This window comes from Neofelis nebulosa, chromosome 16 (assembly GCF_028018385.1).
Source record: "Neofelis nebulosa isolate mNeoNeb1 chromosome 16, mNeoNeb1.pri, whole genome shotgun sequence".
NCBI lineage: Eukaryota > Metazoa > Chordata > Mammalia > Carnivora > Felidae > Neofelis > Neofelis nebulosa.
Genome location: NC_080797.1, coordinates 9,815,046 through 9,830,976, shown reverse-complemented (window position 1 = coordinate 9,830,976; position 15,931 = coordinate 9,815,046). Strand labels below are relative to the sequence as shown.

General features: G+C 42.3%; 2 protein-coding genes across 3 annotated transcripts in view; one reads left to right on the top strand and one right to left on the bottom strand.

Annotated features, from left to right (window-relative positions):
- ADORA2B (adenosine A2b receptor) overlaps positions 1 to 1,854 on the top strand; it is a 26,072-nt gene extending 24,218 nt beyond the window's left edge. Inside the window, exon 2 of the mRNA XM_058704713.1 lies at positions 403 to 1,854. Coding sequence (XP_058560696.1) covers positions 403 to 1,069 — 667 coding nt within the window. The 3' untranslated portion in view covers positions 1,070 to 1,854. The remainder of the gene's footprint in view (positions 1 to 402) is intronic.
- Positions 1,419 to 15,931, bottom strand: ZSWIM7 (zinc finger SWIM-type containing 7). Of its 2 annotated transcripts, XM_058704718.1 has the most exons (6): positions 15,686 to 15,931; positions 12,945 to 12,966; positions 8,969 to 9,071; positions 4,429 to 4,533; positions 3,892 to 3,975; positions 3,025 to 3,136 (listed from the first exon to the last, which is right to left on the bottom strand). In XM_058704718.1, the coding sequence occupies exons 1-5, from the start codon at positions 15,774 to 15,776 to the stop codon at positions 3,898 to 3,900; spliced, it is 399 nt and encodes a 132-aa protein (XP_058560701.1). In that variant the 5' UTR covers positions 15,777 to 15,931; the 3' UTR covers positions 3,025 to 3,136; positions 3,892 to 3,897. The 2 variants fall into 2 exon arrangements, with proteins under 2 accessions (XP_058560700.1, XP_058560701.1); XM_058704717.1 differs by lacking the exon at positions 3,892 to 3,975 and having other exon boundaries at positions 1,419 to 3,136; positions 15,686 to 15,917.

Sequence of the window (15,931 nt, the reverse complement as noted above, 5' to 3'; positions counted from 1 at the left end):
AGAATGTAAGCTTTTGAAAAGCATGGATCTTGTGTGTTCTGTTTACTGACGTAGCTCACCACTTCGAGCAGCGCCTTATAGAAGACCTGTGCTCATAAGTCGGTATGTGGGTAATTAGAAAGCACCCTCTGAGACTTCTCCCACTTCCCACTGACCGTTGTGGCCAACAGAGATGAGCTAGTAAGTCAAGAATGAAAATCTTATTGAGCTTGTTAGACCAAAACTGTTCATACTGATTTTGCGGGTTTCATGTTGAGGGTAAAAGGCTGTGGTGCCCTTTGAGGGTGAACCTGAAAGGCTGTCATGGGGAAAGACCATGGAACAAAAGCAGAGGTGGGGGTCTTGGACTCTGGTTACAGAGTACTGCAAGCTGACGATAACAGATGATGTTCTTTTGAACAGGTATAAGAGTTTGGTCACTGGGCCCCGAGCGAGAGGAGTCATTGCTGGCCTCTGGGTCCTTGCCTTTGGCATCGGACTGACTCCATTCCTGGGGTGGAACAGTAAAGACAGTGCCATCAACAACTGCACGGAACCCTGGGATGGAGCCACAAATGAAAGCTGTTGCCTCGTGAAGTGTCTTTTTGAGAATGTGGTCCCCATGAGCTACATGGTCTATTTCAACTTCTTTGGGTGTGTCCTGCCCCCACTGCTCATTATGCTGGTGATCTACATCAATATCTTCATGGTGGCCTGCAAGCAGCTTCAGCGCACTGAGCTGATGGACCACTCAAGGACCATCATCCAGCGGGAGATCCATGCAGCCAAGTCCCTGGCCATGATCGTTGGGATTTTTGCTCTGTGCTGGTTGCCAGTACACGCCATCAACTGTGTCACTCTTTTCCAGCCAGCTCGGGCTAAGGATAAGCCCAAGTGGGCAATGAACATGGCCATTCTCCTGTCACATGCCAACTCAGTTGTCAATCCCATCGTCTATGCCTATCGGAACCGAGACTTCCGCTATACTTTTCACAAAATCATCTCCAGGTATGTTCTTTGCCAGACAGATGTCCTCAAGAGTGGGAATGGGCAGCCAGGGGTGCAGCCTGCTCTCGATGTGGGCCTATGACCTAGGTCCTGGCCTCTTTAAGAAGGCATAAATTCACAATAAAGGGACAGACAGGACGTGACCAGCTGATTCCCAATGTTAAAGACGGCTACACCTTGTAAGCATATGGGCTGCCTCTTTTAAGTACTCCCCTGGAGTCACCACATACCTAGCTAATATGTACATGTTATTAGTAGGCTCCAAAGGCTCACAAATGTGTTTATGGTTCTTTCTGGATGCTCCCACTGTGTGGATGATGCTGATGGCTTGAATGGATTATAAAAGACTTTTTTTTTTTTTTTTTTTTTTTTAAGAGTCTGCCTCTTTTTTGGTAGAAAATGAAACTATTTTACTGTGAAACACTGTGAACTATTGTAATAAAAATATTTTTTAATTTAGAAGCAATGGAAAAACAAAAGTTAGACATACTAAAAATACATACTTATTCCTAGGAAGGTGACCAGGAAAATTAAAAGTTTAATTCTTCAGTCAAGAAACTGCTGTATTTATTTGGGGACATGACACTTGAATAAGTTCTGAAGCAGAATATCAGATAACAATTTTCCTAACATTCTTCTCCGCATACTGCAAAGCCATACCCTAGAGGAAGAAACTGGAGAAATGGGATGGATCCCTCCTCTTCCAGACTGCATCTTCCCCTTCTAGGGTTAGGCAGTGATTTTTAGTTCTCTACCAAGCTGACGTTTGGCCAAGTTGCTGGAGCCCAAGTGTGAAAATTTTAATAAGTAAAATCCTAGAACTGTGTATGTGTATGACATGAAATAAAAATAAAACTTAAAAAACAAGCTCAGGGTGCTGAATCTACCTTCTATTCTTTGTTCTGAAGACTGCTTAAAGGGAGAAGTTTATACCCAGCCCAAGCTTCCCAAGTAGGAAAGTCCTGACAGCTTTTGTGTGCTGCGCCTCCACGGAAGCCGAGGCTCTGGCCACCAGAGAACGCTGCACTGCCTGTGAGCCGGTCACACGGCTCTCCAGCACCTGCACCTCGTGTTTCCTGGGCCGTAAAGTCTCTCCCCTCTGTGTGTTCACTGCTGTAATGTCTGCACAAGGATGCTGCAGGTGTGCAAGCCCCGCAGAGAGCATGCCTGGCCTTCCAGGCTCCCGTTCTGGCCATGAATGGCTTTCCTTAGGAAGTTCTTCTGGGCTGAGGTGGCCTCATCTTCACTGCCATCTGTCCTTACCCCTCACTCTCTTGGGGTCCAGACGAGTCCCATCTCCCTCCCTTCTAAAACTCTTCTCTTGGAGTCTCTTTTGCGTTTTCTTGTTCAGACTGGAAATCCCTAGTGGTTTCTCTACTTCCTTCAGGGCATGACTTTCAGTCTCTTCCTTCATTTGGCTTCTTATAAAGCTCAGAAACGCACGCAGAACAAGACCAGCCCTTTCCTTGCTTCAGATACACCTTTCTAACAATACAGCTTATGTAAGCTTTTTTGGCAACACCACCGGGAGCTGAAGCTCAGTGAAACTAAAACCCTGCAGTCTTTTTATAGTTGCTGCTGCTTAGCCATAGCTCTGCTCTGCTCTTTTGTTGCTGCAGGGTGATTCCCTGGACCCAAAGAAAAGAAGTAACACTTAACTCATCTAAACTTTTTCTTACCAGTTTCATCTACCATTCCAACCTCTTACAAATTACTAAGTACTTCAGTAACTTAATCTAATTGCAGACAGGGTGTGATAGATATTAGGGTTTGTTTGAGTCTAAAATGCTTGATTCCATCTCAGAAATGTATCCAAGGGCCTCACAGGTGGGTTCTGATTTTCCACAAGAACTGTACAGAACTTCAAACCATACACACATCCTGGGTTGCAACTCACAGTCTCTTGTCCAGGAGGGAAGAGGGACAGTAACAAGAAGTCTCCAGAAGATTATTTCACCTCTCTTCCATGTGAACCACGTGTTTCCTGGTGGGACTTCTATTTTGAAAGATAATGATGCTTAATTTACACCTTTTATGCTTTTTGTTTCTTCTCTGCAAATAATACGTCTGTCAGTTGCTTGTCAGAGACCTTCAGCTGTCGGCAGGTTCCTGTCACCTGGCTAAGATAAACTGCCAAGAGATGCTTGCACTGGAATACAAAACACATTTCTGTTACTCGGCAGGGCTGAGATAACCAAGACCTGTCACTAAATTTAGCAGGAAAGGAGTGGGCACACAGATTAAAGACTTGCTACCTAAAAACTGCACACAAAGGTGACACAAATGTATTCTTTTCTGGAAATCAGAGGGGATAAAGGAAGTTTTACTTTGCCTGTTGTTTTGGGAAAGTTTAGGCCCAGCTGGCACAGGGTGTATCACCCACAGTGAGAAGCAAGACAGGCCCCTCATTGCAGTCTTTGGCTCTGCCTCTTTCTTCCGGCCTTCAGAAAGCTATTCGCAGCGATGGCGAACGTTCCTTGACTTACTGTGTTGCTCAGTGCTTCCCACAGATTGTCTCACTTAAATCTGTCAGCTACCCCATGAGGACAGGTCTTATCCCCATTCTACCCATGTGCCCAGAGTCTACGCTCCCTTAACCACTGTGCTGTACTACGGGGGAGGGTGGTGAGCAGAACCCTCACAGACAGCAGCCTGTGGGGAAGTGCTGCGCCTTATGTCACAGAACACACAGCTTAGATATTGCAGGGGCCCTAATTTAATCCTGTCATTTTACAGGTGAAACAAACTTAGGGCACATCAGCTGCAAATGCGGCCTTTCAACAATGAGATGCCCAACTTCCCACCGCCATTCCCAAGATGTTTACAAAGTTAACAGTGTAAAAGAAAGGGGAAGAATGGAGTGGATACTATAATTTTCCTTGGGAAGACTGACAAAATAGCTACCTGCTCTTAGGTGGGTAATGCTGTTCTCCTTTGGAACAGGGAGTTGTGTGAGTATGTCTTGCTCCTGCTTGGTGCTCTGGGCTCCTGTGAAATCGGCAGAAATATCAATGTGCTCTCCTGCCCCATGGTGAAAATCAAGTGTGGCTAAGTGCCAGGCTGTCTTATGGGTGTAGTGGGAAGAAATACCTCGTAGCTGAGTTGGGGATATGCAAAGTCGCCAGCAGTCACTTTAGTTCCTATTTTTGTTGGGCCGTCTAATTTCCCAGTGCCAACTTTCGAGATTACCTTGCTGCCCTCCCCAAAGTTTCACCTGTAACCTTTTAAATAAACAATTGGGAAATGAATGTGGATGTAAAAAATGACAGTGCATTTTGGGAGGGTAAACCCAAAAGAGAGGACTGAAATCCAGGACAGTAAACCATTTGCTTCAACAGGTAGTAAAAATTCTCACTTTGTACAACTCTTAAACCATGCTAAGGGGGCCAAGAATTTCCCTCCTAATTCGACTGCAGTGGGAAGAGCCTTCCCCATCCTCACCAGCAGGCTGTCACTCTTCCGCAGCACGGAGAAGGCAAACGCAGGACATGAACAGTAATGACAAGAAGCCAAACAAGTGTACGTTTTACCAGAACTTCCAAGTACCTATAAAGAAAAGGACAGATGGGATCAGACTTCAAAAGGTGCGCTGGAAAAGCGCTTCCCTTCCCTGAATTTATCCGCCTGATGACTCAGAGCAGCTCTGCAAACCGTACTGGGAAGGGCTGCGGTAACGTCTTACACAAAAGTGAAAACTCAACTTCCCCATGTACAGGTTCTGTCCTTGAGGACTTCAGACCATGAAAACAGGAGTTTCAGGCTAGTTAAACCATCCACATGAGCCATTTTGTTCCTCCGCCTAGTGATTTACAGGGTCCACTCCATGGGCTGCCTAGAAAACAGGTGGACGGGAAAGGTCCCCTCAGATACACATTATTGTGGTGTTTCTCAGCCTCTGGTATTGCACAACATGTGTGTACATTTCTGAAGCTTCCGCCGCACACCTAAACAAAGTGTGGAACAGGTAAAGAGCAAGCAGTGAGGCAGAAATACAGGTCTTCCAGAGAAAGTAGGAAAGGCCTCTTGAAAACCGTTTGAGAGCAAGGAGAATAAATAAAGCAAAGAAGCCTGCAAAAGGGATGACTCAGCTGCTCAGGGTGGAGGTCTCAGAACGAGGCACGCCTGGATCTGCCGATTCACCTAGCAGGATGGAAAGAGGACGCAGATAGGAGGAGGGGTTGGTAAGAGGCCTAGTCCAAGAACAAATCGCCTTGTTGGCAGGCAAGGGACAAAAAGGAGACGTACAGTGAAATTATGATGTGTCTGTGGTGGACAAACTTGTCAGAGAAATCACTTGTTTAAGCCTCTCTACCACCAGGGAGCCCAAACCAAAAATGTTAAGGGCTTCACTCCTGGAGTTAATTTCCAAACTGGAAGTGTAAAATCAGTATCCAAGGAAGCAGAAACATCCTGAAGGTTATTTTACCGTGAGATGCCACTTAGGAATTTGCCACAGGGCTTTCAAATTAGTTTTAGGCTCCAAGATGGCAATCTGAATGAAAAGGCCAGGATTAAAAAAAAAAAAAAAAAGTCAGCACTCCTAAGATTCTTCCTTCTTTCTCCCCAACAAAGAATAAAGCAACAGGTAACGCTTCAACAGAATAGCAGTGTTCCAAGTGTCATGCTCGTTTGTCAAACTGACAGCAGCTAGAAAGCAGACTGTTCTCCACTTAATCCTGGGGAAAAACCCAATATCCAGCAGTGACATGAACAATTCTTAGGTCTCCAACTATTACCGATGAATAAAACTTTAGATTTCTTCCTTTATCTCCTATGTTTCTTCTCCCTGGATTTAAATTTAAGCAGGCACAAGCCTCTGGAATTCTACACTCACTTGAATGGTTCCTCAGCTCCCTTCTTTTAGTGGGCCCCCAATCCATGAGAATACCCTGCATGATGCTGAATAAATGCCAGGTGACTTAGGGATGGGAAGAAATTCTACAGGGGTTCCCTTGCCTGACGCTTTCAAAGGCTGGCTGAGACTAAAAGTAAAATGTTCAAGCATCCAAGGCAGTAAACACTGTTGTGATAGCAAATTTTGAATTTGCTTCTTCCTTATCTAGCATCAGATGACTAATAAACCCAATAATAAGGTAAAAATCTGAGTCAGAAATGATTAGAACTGGAAATTGACCTCAGGGATTATCTAATTCAATTGCTTTATCCTTCAATGGAAAAATGACCTCCTCTTACAGGAAGTGCCCCACTTCTCCCACTCATAGTCTGGAATGTTCATCCCCAGAAGGAGACAGATTTTAGAAAAAAGTAACACGTGGGAAATAGAATACTGAGACCCAAGAGCAGACTCGTATGAACTTCACTTGGAGGACGTCTGCTGTGGTTCCAGTTGGGTTCTAAGAAGTATGACCCACCTAGATGGGCATCCATTCACAAGTATAGTTTTATTTTATGATTGCTCCAAGCCTTTTAGGAGCCATCATAGTGCTAAATGTATTATTTATTGTTTCCTGTGTTCAGTGCCTCTCTCTGAAAGAAGATTATACATTCCTGCCCTATTAAATACCCCTGGCTATGTGACCTGCTTCAGCCAATAAAATGTGAGTAGCCAAGCAGAAACATTAAAGATTGGCACACACCACATCCTCTTTTCTCTCTGCTGTGAGATCCACAATATTCCAGAGAAGGACTGCCACACTAGCTGGGATCCCTGTGTGACGATGTTTTGGAGCAGAGCTGCAATGAACTCTCAGTGGATATGAGGCAGCAACAAGACACAAAACTTTGTTTTCGTGAGCCTCTGAAATTTGTTAACCACAGCATAACTTAGCCTCTCCTGACCGATGCCTCCCCCTCCCTACCTGAACCAAAAAAGTTTACAGAAAAGCGACTCAGGTGACAACAACGTAGTGGTGACTTTGCAGTAATTACCACTGTACCTGGAGGAGGACAGTGCGAGTATCAGGTTGACCTATGGAAAGAGACTAGCAGGATATCAAGATAGTGTCTGACTCAACTTTTATCATGTCAGAGAACCTCTGACTAAAGCCAAATTCTGACTATGTTAGTATACAAGGAAACCATTAAGGTTAAATTGAGGGTGGACGTAAGATTTCTACAGCTTCATTTAATTCAAAGTCCAAGCTGAAGGCCACAGTACTAGGAAGTTAGCATTTTTATGATGAATAAAGCAATGTGATATGGTACAGGCTGGGAATGAGGGAAGTTAAGTAAGCCGTGGCAACCTTGGAAGAAACAACAAGGCAACGATAATGAAAATATCTCAAACAAAATCTTTCAGACTTTAAGTAATGGCCAGATCACAGAACGAGAAGACTAGAGGTGCAGGTCAGGTATAATGCTAACACTGGAACGGAGACAAAAAGTCAAACTAAACGATGTGGGAAAAACTCACAGGCCCTTCTTGTTCCGGGTACTTTAGCTACATAGAAACCCCCAATAAACACACTAGGCAGAGAAATGGAAAAACCTCGTCAGGCACAATATCATTTAATAGCTGTGATCTGTTAAGCCTTCTGTCCTCTAGGTCTGTGACCTAGTCATTACTTAAAATCTGAAAGATTTTGGGGCGCCTGGGTGGCGCAGTCGGTTAAGCGTCCGACTTCAGCCAGGTCACGATCTCGCGGTCTGTGAGTTCGAGCCCCGCGTCAGGCTCTGGGCTGATGGCTCGGAGCCTGGAGCCTGTTTCCGATTCTGTGTCTCCCTCTCTCTCTGCCCCTCCCCCGTTCATGCTCTGTCTCTCTCTGTCCCAAAAATAAATAAAAAACGTTGAAAAAAAAAATTAAAAAAAAAAAAAAAATCTGAAAGATTTTGTTTGAGGTATTTTATCTGCTAAGTTCGCCCCGACAAAATTCTAACAGGCAGCCTCTTTTAAGTAAATACGACCCGAAATTTCTAACTGCGGCACTCAACATTAGTCACATCATTTTCCTTAATGAAGAAATGAATGAAGATTTTGCCAGACTGGTTAAGTTATGCTACCATGTGAAACAGCGGGTTAATTCACTAACCAAAGGCACCAAGCAGGCTTTGCTCATTCTCTCACTAAGAATTAACGGACATGGTCTCAGCTCTGAGAAGTTCATCATAAATAAACAAGAATCCAAACACTGAAAAACTCCCGTCTCTTCCTGGTCTTCAGCAAGACCTAGATTACATACTAGAGCTGATGGCTTTGTTACTCCTTCCAAGCCAGACACAAAATGCCAATGTTCTTCATTCACAACCTTCCCTTCCCTCAATCTCACTGCACTTACATGGTATCATATAGCTAAATTGGGGGGGCGGAGGAGTGGGAATGGAATGTGGCCCCATTTATATATAAAAAGAGACACTGTAGGGCAGCAGTTACAAGTCCCAGCTGCCAGATATGACTGTTAATTCACTCTTCTGCATCTCAGTTTCCTGAACGATAAATACCTTGTTGGGTTTTTGGTGGGAAATAGCAACAAGACATGGAAATCTGAGTCTTTCAGAGTCTGTTCGGAGGCTATTACTTTACAAATCTACCTATCTTAAATTGCAGAGGGCAAAACTAAGGTCCAAGTAGACTGCTTCCATCTGGTATACTTAATACTTCCTGACAACAGTTTTGAAAGATCACTTCTGACAGATCAATCTGAGCATATAGAAAGACCTCAAAATATTCTGGCATTTGCTTGTAGGCGACAGATAATGAACAAGATGGAAATATCAACCCAGTTTTTTGAGGAAAAGTGCTTGTTATCAAACCTGGGAAAGAAAAGTCAACTATACTCCCTTAGACTTGAGAAAACCGCCTCTCCACATCATTGCTGGTTCTGTATGTTGCTCCTGGGCAGGGTTAATAGGTCATATGTATCTTATCTTAATTACTAATACTTAATTTTACTAAGCTGGGTCAAATGTTCTTCTATAATCCAGGAAATATTTAAGGCTGGTCATCAGTTTCCATTGAGATTCACGAAAACATTTTGTCCTAAGGGATTTCTTGCTGAGATAATCCCCACCTCTGGATTTCTACCTGGTAAACACGCCTCCCACTGGGCGATGAGATTAAGGTGATGGACTGTCGATCAACAAGGTCCAAGGCCTGAATGGCTGATGGGCCAAAGATGAACTTCAGCCTGAGAAACAGAGAGGCTACAGGTTAGACTGCCTGTCACCTCAGCAACTTCGCCCAAAGGATCACAACTGGCAGTTGCAAACAATTCATTTCATTTTAATTTGAAAAAAAAAAAAAAAAGGCAATATAGGAGAAACCCATGTAATTAACCCCCCAGAATGTTACGTTTGCAGATAAAACCCTGTTTATACTTCATAGTGCTTCCTGTTCTTATTCCCAACTTCCTTTCATCCCTGAGGCAACTGCATGCATTGGTTGGTTTCCTTCCTGTTAACGTTTTTATATTTTATTATACTTAGTACATTGAATATGTATACTTCGCACACACACGCATATACATATGTATACATATATATACATGTGGTATTGTAAGTTTTTTCATTACTATTTTTTTTTAATTTTATTTAAATCCAGGGGTGCCTGGGTGGCTCAGTTGGTTGAGCGTTCGATTTCGGCTCAGGTCATGATCTCGAAGTCTGTGGGTTCAAGCCCCGCATCGGGCTCTGCGCTGACAGCTTGGAGCCTGGAGCCTGCTTCACATTCTGTGTCTCCCTCTCTTTCTGTTCCTCCCCTGCTTGCATTCTGTCTCTCTCTCTCTCAAAAATAAAGATTAAAACAAAAAAAGGTTTTTTTAATTTTTATTTAAATCCAGGTCAGTTAACATATAGTGTAATAATGTTTTCAGGATGTCTTATAAGTTTTAAAACATAAAAGATATATTGTAGGCATTTTTGGCAACCTGTTTTTTTTTTCAATGTGCTTTTAAAAATGATGCATATTATATATATGTATATTCATGTATCTATGTATCTATTCATGTATCTATATCTATTTTACTTTATTTTACTTAAAAGTTTATTTATTTTGAAAGAAAGAGCATGAGCAGGGTAGGGGCAGAGAGAGAGGGAGAGAGAGAATCCCAAGCAGGCTCCATGCTGTCAGAGCAGAGCCCGATGCGGGGCTCAAGCTCATGAACTGTGAGATCATAACCTGAGCTGAAATCAAGAGTCAAGACGCTTAACCAGCTGAGCCATCTAGGCACCCCAAGGTTTTATTTTTAAGTGATCTCTATACCCAATGTGGGGCTTGAACTCACAACCCCGAGATCAAGAGTTGCACGCTCTACCACCTGAGCCAGCCAGGCACCTCAATATATATTTTTTAATTTAACTTTTGAATAATATACCATTGTATGTACATGCATCTTGTTTTTTAAGTACCCTATTGACAGGCATTCTGATCATTTCTATTTCACATTATAAATAATACTCAATTATCCCCGTATATGTCCCTTAGTTCTTCCTGGTTCTATACGTAGAACTGCTGAGCCTTAGGATGTGTGCATTTTTCAACTTTAATAGGTGTTGCCAATAGTTTTCCACAGTGGAAACAGCGCAGCCCCACTAGCATTGTTTAAGAGTTCTATTTTCCCACATCCTAACCAATACCAGTATTGTCAGAGTTTTTCTTTCTTTTTTTTAAAAAAATTTATTTATCTTTGAGACAGAGACAGAGTGTGAGTGGGGGAGGGGCAGAGAGAGAGGGAGACAGAATCTGTGAACCCGCAAATCGTGAGATCATGACCTGAACTGAAGTCGGACGCTTAACCAACTGAGCCCCCCAGGTGTCCCCCTTGTCAGTTCTTCATAACCCCTTTGGTGGGTGTTAATTTGTTCTTTTTTGCATTAGTAGTAAAGGCTAACCATCTGTTAAATGATCAGAAAAAAATTTGGTATGTGAAAAAATTCTTGTGTTAAGTGAGAAAGGCTGGGCACAAAATTGGTTATTTAGAAACTCTCAATCATGCTAAAAATTTTTTTCTTAATAAAATTCACAATTATCTCAAAATAAAACATTTAATTTAAATAAAAAGGCAATAAACCCAACTGTAACAGTGATTATCACTGGGTGGTATGATTGTTGACATTTTTCATGTTTTATTTTCCAATAACATTTTTTTACGGGTAGGAGTTACTTTTATAAACTGGAAAATAAAGTGGCCTGGTTGAACGAAAATGGGAAAGTTAATGTTTTAAAGAACTCATAAGATCTGACACAAAACATAAAGACAGAGCTACTAAGTATTCAAAATTAACATGTTCAACTTCTTAATTTCCCAACAAACCAGTCTCTTTACACAACAAACCATTTGAATGGGAAGAGTTTTAAATTTTTTACATTAAACATATGAAGATTATCTATGGACAAAGAAAAATAAATAAAATTTGGTCATAACTTTATTAATCACAGTTAACTTTAAAAATAAACAAGAATTTTTAAACCTGCTTTTGTAACTTTATTGTGAATACCTCTTCAATGCAGTATTTTTTATATCACTCTTAATAGTTACAAAGAATTCCATTATAAAGATGAATTACTTTACTTTTCCCCAAACTCCATTTTTGGATAATTAGGGTTTATTAAATCTAATGTGAATAACTAGATTGTTTCCAGGTGGTTTTTTGTTTTTGCTTTTGCTACTATAAGCAATACTGGATGAAATCTTTATGAACATTCATGATTACCTCCTTGGGATACATTCTTTTCAGTGGAATTTGTAAGCCAAAGAATATGTATGTTTTAAAGCTCTTATAACCTGTTGCCAGATTACTTTCCAATTTACACTCCTACCAGCAGGGTATCAATTACCCTTTTCTCCATGCTGTTGCCAACATCTAGGACATTCTTACCAACATCTTTTCTGTGGTAGCCAGTTTTATAGATGGAAAGTTGTGTCATTATTTTAACTTGCATATTTATGATCACTAGTAATATTAACCCTTTTCTCCAAAATTTTTGGCTAATTTACATTTTTATTATTTCCCTATTTTGTTTTAAAAGTAATTTTTTTCTAATACATAATCTCTGTAAAAAATTTAATAGAGAAAAGGTTAAAACCTTTTCTAAACCTAAATTCTATCTCTTTTCTTTCCTCTAAGAAAGCCACTGGTACAGGTTGGTATATATCTTTCTAGACCTTTAAAATATAAGCATACTGGGGTGCCTGGGTGGCTCGGTTGGTTAAGAGTCCGACTCTTGATTTCAGCTCAGATCATGATCTCATGGTTGTGAGACTGAACCCTGCATCAGGCTCTGCATTAGGCATGGAGCCTGCTTTAGATACTCTCTCTCTCCCTCTCCCTGTGCACCCCCCCCACTCTCTCTCATTCTCTCTAAATAAATAAATGTGTACATATGCGTATACAATTAAATGTCACTTATTCCTAGGTAGCTTTCACCTTTTTGTTGCTATTGAAAATAGTTATATTTTTGAACTTTGTACGTGAAGGAAAACAATTTTTAATTTCTGTAATACAAAAACTTTATTCTCTTGGTTTTTAAAAAGTTGTATCATCTACAAATAATGATAGCTGTCTTTTCTTACAAATAGGTATGCCTCTAATTTCTTTTTCAGGTGTTAGGCTAACAGCTACAACTTCTAGAACAATGTTAAACAAAAATGACAAATAAGACAACACAAGAATGCCCTGTACTGTCAAATGTGGTATTGGCTATTGGACAGATTTTTAACAATCCTGTCAAGAAAACATTGTTCTCAATTTAGTAAGGGTATTTTTAAAAATCAATAGTTGATGTTGAAAGGATCTGACTTTTAAAACACATTAATGGGGGTGCCTGGGTGGCTTAGTCGGTTGAGTATCCGACTCTTGATTTGGCTCAGGTCATGATCTCAATTTGTGAGATCAAGCCCTGCGTCGGACTCTGGGCTGACAGTGCAGAGCCTGCTAGGGATTCTCTCTCTCCCTCTCTCTGCTCCTCCCCTGCTCATGCACACATTCTTTCTGTCAAATTAAATAAACTTAAAAAAAAATGGTTTTTTAAAAAAAAAAATTACAACAGGATATATACTTACAATGATAAATGCTCATCAGGAACTGTAAAACAAGAATGGAAAGAGAGTTAATCATGTTAAACCAGTGACCCCACAGGCACAAAAACCTTTAAAAGACTGTAACCAAAAAGGTTTTTGTGTAAGATGGTGATTAAGCTTATGCATCTAATTTTACTTCTTCCAAACACCCCAATAAACAATAACACAAGGATTTTTTTTTTTTTTTTAACATAAACTCCCAGGCATGAAAGGACAGGGAGAGACAACTGCTAAGATACACTGGAAAATAATTCACAAGACCTGAGGAAACTGAATCCTAAGCTAGCAATGGAGAAAACCAAACAATAACGTACCCTCTTCCCCCCTAAAATCCTCAGAAATTAGTAGCACTGGGTAGTTTTACAGGTAGGGATGAAGCAGGGGGGCTAAAGTTAATAAAGACTCTTTTAAAGTAAATTTTAGGGGCTCCTAGGTGGCTCAGTCAAGCACCCGACTCTTTGATTTCAGCTCAGGTTATGATTTCACAGTTCTGGAGTTCGAGCTCTGTGCTGACAGCTCAGGGCCTGGAGCCTGCTTCGGATTCTATGTCTCCTCTCTCTGCCCCTCCCCCACGTGTGCTCTGTCTCTCTCTGTCTCTCTCAAAAATACATAAACATTAAAAAAAAGAAAAAAAAAACTTTTCAGACATGTAAAGGTTCAAAAAGTACACCTCATGTGTTCTTCTTCATGAAGCTACTAGTGTATGTGCTCTATAAAATAAGATAGTAAACCCAGAAAAAGAACATTGTAGATACACTACACACACAGCTCAACATAGGTAAGAGAATTCCTAGGATAAAAATGGTGAAGGAAGATCTCAGGAGATATCCAGGAGAGCAGTCAGCTCATGTTCGATCAACTCTAAGCTCTAGGAGAGATTTCTATAGGAAAATGAAATTGATAGAACATCTCACTTATCTGAACATCTTGAGCAGACATTTAGAACACTGGTAAAGAGTCTGAGGTTGAACTGGGGATAAATACATAGAAAATTAAAGAAACAAACACAACCACAACAGCTGTAATTCCAAGGAAAACAAAAAGTTACACAGGAAAGGACAAATAATTGCTTCCTACTGGCCCAAATGTGATACATATCACATCATCATACAAGTGTAAACTCAAATCTTGATCCAAAAAAATTATCATTGAAGGATACAGATCAGGAAGAGTGTATTACTATCTGGGACAAATATTTTGAAATAGCAGAAAAAGGTTCTGCTGGAAATAAACATGAATCAATGGCAGTGGGTCCTCGGTCTCAGCCATGAGCATCAGGGGCACCTATTGGGCCTTCTCCAAGAGTGTCACTGTGTATAGATTAACCCATTCAGACAGACCCGCTTTTTGCAACCACTGTTTGAGCTAACAGATTGGTTTTTCTCCCCATTCTTTTGGGGTTTTGAACATGTTTGAATACCTGGCTGGCCTAACCTTTTAAGGGAATATACTATGTTTGTGTTAGCACAGCTTACTTTTCTCAACCCTTTAAAAGCAGGAACTCAAGACAAACCCTTTCGGAGTCCAATCCCTTTTTTTTTTTTTTTTTTAAGTTTATTTAATTTGAGGCGGGAGGGGCGGAGAGGAGAGAGACAATCCCAAGCAGGCTCCACACTGTCAACGCAGAGCCTGACTCTGGGCTTGATCTCACAAAACCAAGAAATCAACCCTAGCCAAAATCAAGAATCCCATGCTTCACCAAATGAGCCACACAGGCGCCCCAAAAGTGCAGTCCTTTTAAAACAAAAGCCACCCGGGGCGCCTGGGTGGCGCAGTCGGTTGAGCTTGATCGTCCGACTTCAGCTCAGGTCACGATCTCGCGGTCCGTGAGTTCGAGCCCCGCGTCGGGCTCTGGGCTGATGGCTCAGAGCCTGGAGCCTGCTTCCGATTCTGTGTCTCCCTCTCTCTCTGCCCCTCTCTATCTCAAAAAATAAATAAACGTTAAAAAAAAAATTAAAAATAAAATAAATAAAACAAAAGCCACCCAAGTGAATAAGCAGTGGCAGTTTTGAGTCCTGAACTACTATTAAGTGACTCTTTTTACACTGGTTAAGTAATTCTAATTTGTCAATGCATTTTCATTAGAATTATCGTCTTAATACTACTATGCTGAGAACACATCTTGAGATCACCTCGATGATTTGGTAAGCACAGTCACAGAGCATCCTCTGCTGGTCAGAGAAATAAAAGGTGCTTCTCACAAGATCCCGATTAATTCCAGTTACTGCGTATGCATTTGGGTTTTGTGGCTCTAAAATATTTGGTGCACGCAGGGTACAAGAGGATTAACTTTAAAATTAATTTAAGATTTTAGGGGCGGGGATACCACAGGCAAGTTGAGTGATTCAGAACCCCACCTTTCCGAACGTCCCTGCAGACTCCCGTGCCCTACGCTGTCCCAGCCCGATGCCCCTTGTGAAGGGTTTCGGGACAGCGCTCAGCACTTCTGTTCCTACAGCCCCCCCTGGCCTGCAGGGAACCACTGCGCTGCTCCTGAACAAATTTAGATCTTCTTTTCCTTCCTTTCTATTTATCTTTTACGAACTGGGGCTTGGTAATAGAACCAGACGGAATAAAGAACCCAGAGACCAGGGCATGGAGCGCGGGGGCGGGGCCCCAACCCGGCGCCCCGCAGGCCCAGGGAACTCCGCCTCTCGCCTCCCCGCCCCGTCGTGCCAGGTCCACCGCCCGCAACGCAGCTACGCACGCCCTCCGGCCCGTACTTCGCGCGTTCTCCTGCACCGCCGCGGCCATCTCACTCAGGAGCTCCTCCACGACAGCGGGCAACGTGAGTCCAGCCAAGGCGGCGGCCATGGCGTCATAAACTATGGCTTCCTAGGAGAGCCCAGAAGGCGCGACGCTCCGTCAGGCAAGCGTCCGGGGAAGATTCCCGCCGCCGGCCGGGGGCGGGGCGAGGCGCAGTGACGTCGGCGTGCGTCACGCGCATGCGGGCGGCCACGACGACGCCT

Excerpts from the sequence above, each read along its gene's own strand:
- ZSWIM7 (XM_058704717.1), bottom strand. The coding sequence starts at position 15,776 with ATGGCCGCCGCCTTGGCTGGACTCACGTTGCCCGCTGTCGTGGAGGAG. Across the intron at positions 12,967-15,685 it reads GGTGCAGGAGAACGCGCGAA|TTCCTGATGAGCATTTATCA; the intron begins GTACGGGCCGGA and ends CTTGTTTTACAG. Across the intron at positions 4,534-8,968 it reads GTGGGAGGCGTGTTTACCAG|GTACTTGGAAGTTCTGGTAA; the intron begins GTAGAAATCCAG and ends TTTTCTTTATAG.